Source organism: Sycon ciliatum, unplaced genomic scaffold (assembly GCF_964019385.1).
Source record: "Sycon ciliatum unplaced genomic scaffold, ocSycCili1.1 SCAFFOLD_2380, whole genome shotgun sequence".
NCBI classification, from domain to species: Eukaryota; Metazoa; Porifera; class Calcarea; order Leucosolenida; family Sycettidae; genus Sycon; species Sycon ciliatum.
In genome coordinates, this window is record NW_027044835.1 from 1 (window position 1) to 11,994 (window position 11,994).

Sequence of the window (11,994 nt, forward strand, 5' to 3'; positions counted from 1 at the left end):
CTCTTAGTGCCCAACCTCCTGCGCAAAACAAGCAAGATGGTATTTTGGTCACCATACATGCACTGTTGTCACCAGAGTGGAAGTTCGCTCAAGGAGAGTTCATGGCTGTGTCAAGCAGTATCAACAATTGGGTGGAAATTGTGGGTTACGTGAACCAGGTGGGGTAAGTAGCAATCTACCGGTATTGGGGAGATTTCGCTCTACGTAATCACGTATGAAAATAACGTAGGAGCTGCACGCAGTTTTCATACGTAAAATCAGTGCTCTTGGGTTTCGCTCTACGTGATTTCACCACTACTGCTGAGCATGCCTTGTTGCGTTGGAGACGCGTCCTCCATGCGCCCATCGCCTGCAACACGAACCTAATCACGTTCTCCATTTTGTTTTCCAAAGTGATGTGTAGCTTGTGTTTCCCGCGGCTTGAACGTTGCCACAAATGAACGCGGAAGCTGCAAAGGACATTTCAGAAATCCTACGGAGGACCGAAGATTGGAAACACCTTTTCTACGGAAATCCGTAGAGAGATTTAAGTATGAAAGTTGCCCTCGCTCCCCGGCGCGTACGACATACGGATTTTCATACGTAATTTCGTAGAGCGAAACCTCCCTAATGAAACTTTGATGGGTTCCATTTTGTGTTGTGTACCGTAGTAGTATTTAGTTTTAGATATGAGCTTACCAAGGTTGCATTTGTTCGGTCATTCCCGAATGGGCATGGAATGACGTCTGTACCCATCGCGGAATCGGAATGAGCGTAGCAAACAAACATGCTGGCATGGATTCGAGAATCTGGCAAAAGTTTTGCGCCACTCTGGAAACGTATTACCTGTTGTTTGCACAAATTGCAGCCTTGCGAAGACTACTACATGCCAGTCCTGGTAGTTGCTATTATGCTTCCGTAAGTTTCTGCATGTCCCTACGACAGTCATGATGAAGGAGCGGCCAAACACGGCGTAGATCAACGAGCGATCGTAACTAGGGTGCCTGCAGGCGGCGTTTGGCCGCTACTTCATCATGCTATACGATCTCGTATCAGTCACAGAAACGTCTCTAGCTCTCGTGTTTTGTTGACAGAGGCGAGGCACTGTTGTAAGAAGAAGTGAAGTGGCAGGCTCGGTGCCTCTTTGGGTCACTTTGTTTTGGCTCGCCTCCCTGTGATTCTAGAGGCCCTGCTCGACGACGATGAAGAGCTGAGGTGCGAGCGCATCTTTCCAGTTCATCAACGATCCCGGGCGAACACTTTCTCAGGCAGAGAAGGGTCAAAATACCACGAACAAGTTACTATGCCGTCCCTAAAGTTACAGTACCAACCTATATACCCTGGACGATGTCCGCCAACATTTCTGTATATCGACAATCGCGTTTGAAGTTTTGTTGGGGACGCCATAGTATGCAGCAACGACGAACTTCCCCTAGGCCCTCCGCACATTTTCATTCCGCTCGGAATGAGCCCTCATTCCACTTTTTCTTAGGAATCGCCAGAATCAATTCTGCCCCCTTCATTCCGCGACCGGAATCGGAATTGCACCGAACAAACGCTGTCCAGTGCATCAAACAAACGCTCCGGAATCAAAACACGGCGGAATGACTTTGGAATGGTGACGGAATGGCACCGAAGAAACGCAACCTACAGTCTGTTTCAAAAAGATTAGCAATCAAGTTTGGGTCTTAAAAAGTATAAAGATAAGGGAAATTTGGACAACAAAGTACATAAAACGGCTTGTTAGGACACGGCAAATTGTTCTGTGAAGGTTTCGGAACAATTGGACCAACCATTAAGGAGTTAGTATTTCGGCCAGGTTTCTGGCCTTTTCCCATGGTTTATAATTTGCCCTGGAAGCCAGTATCGATTTGTTATCAAAACCCACGATTTATCCCTTCCTTTTTGGCCTTGTGGTTATGAATGCTGTCTGCTGACCATGAAGTTGTGAGTTCAAATCCCAACAAATCTTCAAGTCAAACATTTTTTTCTTCATTTTTTCACTGTTTTGGTGATCACGCTGGTACAAGACAAAGAAGGTGGCTGCGCCAAACGACTTGTTGTTGGAGCTCGCGTTTCCTGCCGAACTGACTGACACTTGACTGGCTCACGCCATGTGAAGTTGTGAACACACACAACACTGAAACCGTGTGAGTGAACACGGAAGTCATTGCGCTGTAGCTACAGTGTACGTGTTGTTGAATACACCGGCACATCGATCGATCGATTTCTGTTTGAGAATTATTTTAGTATTTGAAGATCGCCAATTTATTTGAATTTGGGAGTCAACGCCGTCTTCTATCAGCTTTCACAGGCGTCTGCTTTTCTCAAAATGTCGTCGAAGTCACACGGATAGCTTTGCCACTTCAAGGCCTTGGGAATGAGTCTGTGTCGATGCCGTTTTCGTCACATCGTGAGAGTAAATTGCATCCGCGGCAGCTCAAAGAATCTATTTGGTCACAAAACGGACGCATCCCGCTCGTCAAAATTTACCACACTTTGAAGTTTCGACATGTCCTCTCTGACTCCATATCGATACGAGGAAGAACTCGTTTGTTGTAAACCAGACGAACACAAAGTCATGTACGAGTACCGACGTCAGTGAGTTGTCATTTTTCATGCTTTCGCGCGGAATATTTCTTCGAGTTCACAGTGAGTTTTTCCAGGCAGCGCTCGAGCCGTCATACGGTAAGACGGCAAACTCCCCGGGCGATCGCCAGGATTGCTAATCTTTTTGAAACTGACTATAAGTCTCATGATCTGCTCAGCTGTATACCGGTATATATATTTATGGTTTTGTGGGTACGGTGCCCATCAAAGACTATCATGAGATTGATTTAGTAATGTGGGGCCTTCACAAATGATCTGCTACTGTAAAAGCCTTATAAGGGGTCGTCCGTAATTTTCGAAAAATTAAAAAATCCGTCCTCGTGCAAAATTGTCTCTGACCCACCCACCCACCCCCATTTTTTCCCATCAATTTTTTGATTTTTACCGATGCCCTGCTCGAAAATAAGAACTCCTGACCCCATGTTTTCTGACTGCACCTGTGCCAAGTACTAGTAGCTAAGTACAGTGAGTAGTAGGTCTACCGACGTCACGCCATGCACCGTCCTACAACTACATGAAAAGTCATGTATATCATAGTAGATACTGGTGTTTGCGACAATCGATCCTACACTACGTCTACAATACAGTACACAGTCAGCTATAATCAGTGCAACAAGTGTATGAAAGTCACTGGAGCAAAAAAAGAAAGAAAAAAAGGTATGGACTCAGCTGGAGAGCCAAGGTAAAATTTATACAAAAGAGAAAGACCAATGAACCACAAGTTACGCTGTTGGTGTGCGCATCCAAGATGTGCTAGAGCTGTTAGCAAGTTAGTTGTAGAACGTCAGTACCGTCGGTCAGTGTTGTGCAATTTTATCGCACGAGCTGATTGTTTAGTAGCTGGTGGTGTTAGTGGACAGTATAGCGTAACTTGTGGTTCATTGGTCTTTCTCTTTTGTATAAAAAAAGGTACGAACAATCAAAAAATTAAATTCCGCCAGCACTCTTGACCACCCACCCCCTTTTTGCCTGAGGACGGAATTTTTAATTTTTCGAAAAATACGGACGACCCGTAATTATATGAGCCGTCAGATGACAATACCGACCTTGTCGCAAACACTGTGCAGTGCAGAAAAATGCACTTGAAAGTTGGCGAGTTTACGCACTGGTGCGCCTGGACAACCAAGCTACAAACCTTCGTATTTCAGTCGAATATCGGTCCTTCGGGACAATCCAAGTATGTAAATCGAAGAGAAAACTCCAAGGAATCCAGCAAATCCACGGCATACAAACACTTCAAAAGCCGCTCCAACGCGCCTTTGTAGTACAATTCTACACTCAGAGACAATTTCTTTCGTTTGCAGCGCATACTCAAGAGAGAGAGAGAGAGAGAGAGTGGAATGATTCAGACACAAGCAGAATCATGCTGTTCAAGCGCTCATTTTGGTGTATGTCTCACATGGGCTGTGCACTGGGGAAACCCCCCACATTCGAGCACTTTGTACACTTGAGAGCATGAAGTGCGTCACAATCACACTTGTGAAATTTTGACCTTCGCCCGTTTCCCGGACTTTGAGCTTCGGCACTACGTATGTTACTTTGTACTACCGTATTTTCCCGAGTATTAGTCACACGGTTCACACCCTATTGTAAGTCGCACCCCCATTTTCTGGTCTGAGCCAAATTGTATCAATACATTCACGTAAGTAGGAAGTCACGCTCAATTGTAAGTTGCACCCCATCCCATATTTGGTCTTGAAGTTTAGTGTGAAAGGTGCGACTTCTGTTCGGGGAAATACGGAATGATACATCATTGGAAAGCTACATTCAATAGCTTTCCAATGAATCATCATACCGGTACTTCCTCTGTTAGCAAAAACTTCGTGATGGATTTTTGAGGGACTGGTTTGCGCACAAACTGCCGTGAAATGAGTCGCAATCACTTTCTCGGCCTTCCCTGGCATGCCATGAAAGAGGTACTATGCAAGGAAAGTGACCTTTCACAACAAGGCGAGCGGAATCGATGGTTGCGCTGTGGCAACATAGGTTATGACAGTCATGGCGAGCGAAACTGAAATACTGTAAAACGGGTAACGTTTGCGACAATAAATGTTTGCGTTTTACAAATAGAGACTGGTTTGCGCTGTTTAATGTTTGCGATTGAATACATATGTACGACATACATGTACGACACAGTCGAGTCAGTCCTTGCCCCGAACTTTACATGGCGTGAGTTTGCGTTGTTCAAAGTTTGCGATTCGGGGCCTCTCGCAAAATTCGCAAACATTTTACCCGTCGCAATAGTTACCCGTTTTACAGTCTTACTTCTCCGAGGGGCTGATGCGCTGCTTGGCCTCTCTACTACTCTAGCACTGAGTTTGAGAGTGATAGAGAGCGATGGGACGGAGCAGCGAGCCCACACAATGAGCGAGTGAACAAGGAGCTGCTCCGATCGCACGGCGCAATGAAATAATTCTGAACTCTAGTTAGTTCTTGCTCAACCTGCACAACGCCCAGATTCGAATGCTGATGACCATGCATTCTTTCAGAAGTCTGCAGTCCGACGCGAGTCTCATGGCTAAAGAAAGTCGACTGGACTTGCTATCCGCTGCCGTTCAGTGCTGTTATCAGTTTGGCTATGCCTTTACTCCTCGTTTCGCGGAGTTCTGGAGAGCGAAGATGAAACCAGGGAGCCGTAAAATATTTTTTATGACTCCCTGGTGGAAACGAGTAATCGCCACTGCGGCGGATCACGCAGCTTGAAAGCCAACTTACTTGAGCGACATCAAGTTCAGCGGAGTGTGATAAAAGAAGCCGAGGCAAGGCTGAAAAGAGCTGAACAACGACTCGAGAGAGAGATGACGACTCATGTGCAGCAGATGACGACAGTGACGCAGAGTCAAAAATGAATCGAGCGAAAGCGACGCAAACTGAACTCTCTGCTCATTCCGCCAACAATTTCTCTTGTAAAGACGCTGTACATAGGCTGAACTACCTTTGTCCAGTGATTTGCAGTTGGTACAAACTGTTCTTGACCTGTTCTAAGCGTTTTCATATCCATCAAAATCCATCGCGAAGTTTTTGTTAACGGAGGAAGTATGTTTAATTTGAAGTAGGGAGACCGAAGTTTTAGCAGTTTGTACGGTGGTCTACGCTCGTTTCTATATGATCCGTGCGTGTGACGAGTTCTCTCATCATTGGCTGTTCAGGGTGGTTATTTCATGACGAGTTATCTCGTCACTGGCATTGAAAGGGTTAATGGAGATTCTAGCTAGACCTGCACTGCTAGGTCATCATATGGATAGGCAAGCGTTCGCTAACTTTGTCTGTTTGTCCATCCGTCTGTCTGTCTGTGTGTCTGTAGAGGGTGTGGACCAGATGACCTCTACACGAAGGTTTGGGTGCAGATTGATGTTCCAGTTGCGGCAAGTCACAAGCCTATAGCATACAAGTTTCTCAAAATATTCCCAAGGAGGACTCCGCCCGAGTATGAGCACCTTGGCAGTCGTTCGGGATACAATGTGAACCGTCGCTTGGAGATCCCTGAAGACCGGCGATACAAGGGTGGTAAGTGTCATCCTTTCAGTGCTGGTGCATTTGCTTCTGCTCTACTGGATTTACATGGAGAGAGCCTTGCACTGCAATGATCAAAGTTTGCCCTGGCAGCACGAGCATCATGTTCAAAGACTGTTTCATGTCTTTTCCTAAGGGACCATCGCAAAAGTTTGCAGAAGCCCCTGAAACGAAGAGCATACGTTTGGGGGGGAGGGAGTCGGTGTCGAAAATCGCAAACCGGGCTTCAATTCAAAAAGTATTGACGACATGTAGGAGCTGATATAGATTAGCATGCCATCACAGCCGGCGTAGATCGCTTGTCAGGACGCGTACTCCATTCATGCAACTGCGCGTGTCGCGTAGCTGGCTGCCTGTACACTGAGTGCGTTCGATTATGCACGCGAATCGATTCGCGAATCGATTCATGAATCGATTCGCGCTATTCACATCACCCCATGTGAATGGATTCCGAATCGATTCCAGGGCTCATGACATGAAATCGAACGACTTGAATGCATGCGAATGGATTCATGAATCGATTCAAGTGTGTAATCGAACGCACTCACTGTGTGTAGTCTAGTACCAAGAGTCCATAAAACGCGTGGTTTATGGACTCTTGCTAGTACTAGTACTAGCAGGGGTTCATAGGGTTTATGAACCCCTGCTATGTAGTATATTATAATAATTATTATGTGTGAGCATCCAAGTGAAATAATGAAGCCCATATTGTGACTGTCGTTTCGTTTGAGGGGGGAGGGAGGGGGGTCAGGCCCGAAACTAACGGTCTTCTTTTCGGGGGCTTCTGCGAACTTTTGCGATGGTCCCTAAAGGAGATTGCTTAGCTTTACTATGCTATGCAAATCTAGTTATTTATGCCAAGCTTGTCATAGGCCTATGTAGCGTAGTGGCTTTTGTTCAAGTAAAGTTCTATGGGTGACGCCAAGAGTAAATGAAACCGAGAGTGTGCAGCTTAGGGCTTTTTCTACTATGGGTGTCTGTCACGGCGGAATTCCGTAATTACATATTTGGCACAGATCCGAGGCGGGAAATGGCACAGTGCGTACAACTGAGCTGCAGTTTTGCGGAAGGAGACCTGCTTGAATCCTGCTTGAATCCTGCTTGTACGCACTGCATCACTAAAATGATGAGATCACGAGGAATTTCGCCGTGACAGCAACCCATCCGAGCTGCACACTCTGGTTTGCATGTACTCTTGCTAGCACCAAGACTGGGCCAGGAGTACCGTATTTTCCAGAGTGTTAATTTGGTTTTGTTTGTGGACATCCGGAGTATACACCACACGTTAGACTCTGCATGTTTTGGGCCATCCGAATATAACATTCCACTGCAACAAATAATTATATGATTGAATCAATTTTTTAGGTACCAGTACATACAAGACGTTGCCAGTGGTTCCAAAATTGCTAAGCACGACTGGCCTTCGAGCAAATGTTTCCCAGTTTCCCAGTTAGCCCTTGACTCAGAACTGGCAACATGTAGAAGCTTAGTGGTAGTGCAATGATGGATTGTAGTATATGAAAGGTACTGGAACACACACCATACATACACTCTATGCGTGGAGCGCTGCAGCGCTGGTCGATTCACATTCAGCATTCGGAGTCCCGAGCCGCATCGGCGATTTCGAGGTTTTTTTGCGGCTAACACCCGGGACAACATGGTACATGAAACCCAGAGTGTGCAGCTTTTGGCTTTTCCTGCATGGCTACCCAGGGATCGATTTACTTTGATTTTTTTTGCATAGCTGTCACTGCTACACAGTTTTACAATTGACTAGCAATTCCCAGTATTGATTAGCAGTTTTCCTTCATCAAAAGTTTACATGTATATCTGTCCAATAGCAGGATTTTGTACAGAAGAGGACAATAGCTGCAGTTGCTATTTGCTTTTCGAAACGAACGGTTGACCTGAATATTTTACGTCAGGGTTTTCGCTTGGGCTTGTTACATGTTCAGCGTCCATCTGAGTTCTTCACAACACAATGTCCTTCAACAGGGCAGTTCCACTGATTCCTTCGACAAAGAAAGCTCAGGAAAGCGCTCAAACGATCGTGACACTTTGCTCAAAGCGCACAGAATTTTCCTTTTTCTCCTTTTCTTCATCGAAACGAATCGACACTCCTGGCGCGTCCAGTTCTTTTTCCCGCTTCTGGACAGTGATCAGATTCACTGACATATTGGCTACATGAGACTAAGAACCATCTACTTCATCTACTTGTCGAACAGAAACAAACTGAATTGAGCTTGACAGTGAAAGGAGAAAGGAGAACATCAGGTAAAGTCGCCGCCGTGTACAAAACTTCAAAAGACTGCAGTCTTGTACGACCAGTGTGGGTAGTAAGGTGTCCAAAATCAAACAGAGCGCGATCCACGACCCGTGCGCGGACTGAGCAGGACAGGCCAGTTGGTTGGAGTAGTAAAATACTACTCCCTAGTCAGCAGTGGTGTACAACAGTCGCATGTAAACTGCACACAATCAGTACAGAATGGTCTTTGTACATACCGGTATGCATGGCCAGTGCATCGCAGTTTTGGGCGATAAAAAACAAAAATCGAATCGCAGCCAGTGAATGTTGATTCGCAAACTGCGAAGTGCGCTGCGAACCCGGATAAATCGATCCCTGGGTACCTGTCATGGTGAAATACCTAGATTACATCATAGTTGGTGAAGATATGCGCCGGGAAGTGGCGTGGTGCGTCCAACTGAGCTTCAGTTGTGCAGCAGGAGACCTGGTTGGAGCCTGCTTGTATGCGCGACATCACTAAAAGGATGTACTCCCGGAATTCCACTGTGATAGCAACCCATCCGAGCTGCTAACATGGCTACAGTCCATTCAGAAAAAGATGGACTTCTTGAATCCTTTTCCAATTATGTTTCTGAAGTCCATTTCTCCAAAAAGCAAGCCATAGCAAGAATAGGATTTCGGCCAGGTTTTGCCCCAAGAGCACTGAATTGGGAAAACCCATCAAAATCCAGGCCGTTTGATCCTGCTTGCAACAGTGCATTGTACGGTTCGAACCCCAGTTCAGGTACCCTTTTTGGACCCTTTTTCAAATTTCAAATTTCACAGCACTGCACTGTGTACGATAAAATCTTGAAAAATCGCCTAATACGGGAGCTCGCCAGAGCCAGGGTCCATCTCTTTGTGAATGGACTGTAGGTCCCAAGAACAGTAATATTAGGCCAGAGCAGTGTGTGATGTGTGCACGGTGTTCATGTACATGCACGGTACCTGATCACGTCCTTTTGACAATATGAGATGGTTCTAACGGCACCGAAAGCACCGCCATCTCCACTAACGCACACATAGCCCTGGCATATGTATGCATCTGTGCAAGTGGGGACAATTGCTTACCGTGTGTGTGTGTGTGTGTGTGCGTGCGTGCGTGTGTACACGCGTGTATGCGTGTGTGTGTGTTTCCCTGGATGCGCCCATTTTACATATCGTGCAGGTACCTTCACCCAGTACGACAATGTTATTCATCCCAAATCGTCTGGTGGATTCTTCAGCTCGCTGAAGAGGACCGTTAAAGACCTTATCGGTGGGGTTTCGGTGCAAGTGTTTGAGAGGCATTTGTCCATAGTGTCACTACTCCCCAGCTGGGACTTTACAAGCAAAGAGTCTGTCTTCACACAGAGAGATGAGATCTATCAAGTTTATCGTCAGCTCAACCACGCTCAAGTGGTGGAGATTGAGCACCAACGCTGGTACACTTTCAACGTTGACTCCGGGCACATGCCGGTGAATCAGGTGAGATATTTGTATAGCAACAGTTGTAAAAGCCGATTTCCAGCATGCGTTCGCGTAGCCTCTGATCTATACGAACGCATTAGCGGCGTTCAACACTGTGACTTGCTTTGCATGTTTTACTGTGTACGCCGGGAAGCTGCATTTGTTTCAGCCCTAGCATCATGCCTATTGCTGTCTTCTCCTTTTTCTCGCTGCTCATACTCCAGGCCATCTTGGACAGGTACTTTTTGCCGGGCTTGGAGCAGCTGCTGGGTGCTGAACTGGAAATGAAGCGTGATGATCGTCTGATGGCAGCCGTCCTCATGTGTATGGTATTGAGGAAGCTGGGCCTGCACCCTGGTGGTGAGACCTCCACTCAGCTAGTGAGGCTGCTGAGACTGGATATCAACGAGGAACGGCGCGAGTGTCCACAACTCCAAGCGCTCGAGCCCTTTTCTGAAAAGGAGCGCCGGTTAGTCGGTTTTATTGTGTTCAGGTACCAGCGGCTCCTGTGATCAGAGCAGTTTGCGTAGTATACTAGCTGTTCTGATCATGTGGTGCATGTAAACAATACTAAACATACACGTGTACCCCCCCCCCCCCCAAAGTTTCGACCTAGGTTCAGCATGCACATAATGACCATGAATGACATGCACCAGCCATCCTACACATATGCGGCCGGGAACCAGCTACGCCCCTGAAGACTTTCTAATAGTGGACCAAGCGTGCCTAGCGTAGGTTCTTGCTTCGTCAGTTCTATGTGTTGCTCCAGCAATACCGGTACGTCTATTTTTCGGGTCAACAGCAGTGACTATGCTGTGTGCCTTCAGAGTCGATTCCTTCTTGACTCTGCTGGTGTTTCCAATGCGTAGACACCTGCTCTCGACGTGATTTCTCTACGTTTCACGTACAGCAGAACCTCACAAATATCTAACGGACTTTGTGCACTTGTAAAATCTTTGTGTAGTCAGATGTTGCAGTTTGCACTATAGAGGGGCTTATAGGCCATTCACACGACGTGCAAACTTACTTTTATCGTACCGTTTCCAATGGTATTTACTCGCGTACGATAAACTTGGACACACGCGTGCAACTGATTTTTGAACTTGGTTTGGGCCCTTGTGCTCACGATTATACTCTGCACGCCTGTCGATTGTTGAAGTGCGTACTGCAGATGCAGTGCTTGAACAAAGGGAAATTCAAAATTTAAAATTTCCCGGCATTTTCAGGAGGTCACTATGGACACATTCACGCGTGCAAAGTTTGCCCAGCACCGTCTGAACTGGATCGCGGTTTGCCAGTGTTATCTTGGTCACATGCGTGCATGTGTTTGCACGTCGTGTGAATGGCCTATTAGGTGTTGCTCAGTTGTTCACATAGTATATTGTGTCTTTTGCTCTCTTTTCGCTTGCCAGGGAAATGGCCGCAAGTATACTGTATGTGGTGAACATTGCACGTGACTCCCGCAGGCAGTCTCCCACGCCCTACTGGCAGTTCCTGTTTGCGCTGCCGCTGCTGCACATTCTCCAGGGCAAGATACACGCCTTTGCAGTCTCGGTGGATAGGGACGCGATCCCCCCAGGCCCGGACAGCTGGTTTGCTCACGCCGACCTCTCTGGCTCTGTTTGCCCTTTGGATGACAAGTACGTTTTCGGTGAAGTGACTTGCTTGTGCTTGCTACACTTGTTGTGTAAAATGGACTTCGCTCTCATTAATTATTATTGTGTCTTTTAACCCTTTCAGGGTCACAGTGCATTTACTACGTCTGGGCACTGTGATTCAGTGCATCAGTACAATTGTGGAGAGAGCAACAAACAAATTGTCATAACATTATTGTTTCTCAACGGATTTTCACGATTTGTGGCTTACTGGAAAGCTCCTTTCCTGCTCGTCATCTCCCACGTACTTTGAGAGCATACAGCACCTCAAGGACTCCCCTAGCCTCGCCAATAAGTGTCCCTATCCTGCTCCAGGTTGGCATCAAGACCACTGTTATGTTCTCATGTACACCACTCCTACTAGACAACAGGAACTAGTTTGCTGACAAGATAATAGAAACTAATTATTTACATTCTCAAGTGAGGAAGAAGAGCAAGGAGAAGAACACATGAATCCATAGTATGGATGCGTGCATGCGTCCAATAGAGACATGACGTAATCAC

General features: G+C 46.5%; 1 protein-coding gene across 1 annotated transcript; it reads left to right on the forward strand.

The window, feature by feature from the left end:
• Positions 1 to 7: 7 nt before the first annotated feature.
• Positions 8 to 11,466, forward strand: LOC135830645 (uncharacterized; the record flags this gene model as incomplete). Its single annotated transcript, XM_065342874.1, is given in 5 exon segments — positions 8 to 163; positions 5,894 to 6,096; positions 9,555 to 9,853; positions 10,060 to 10,304; positions 11,248 to 11,466. Coding segments are annotated over 5 exon segments (1,122 nt in total), but the record flags the coding sequence as incomplete, so codon positions are not given.
• Positions 11,467 to 11,994: the final 528 nt, after the last annotated feature.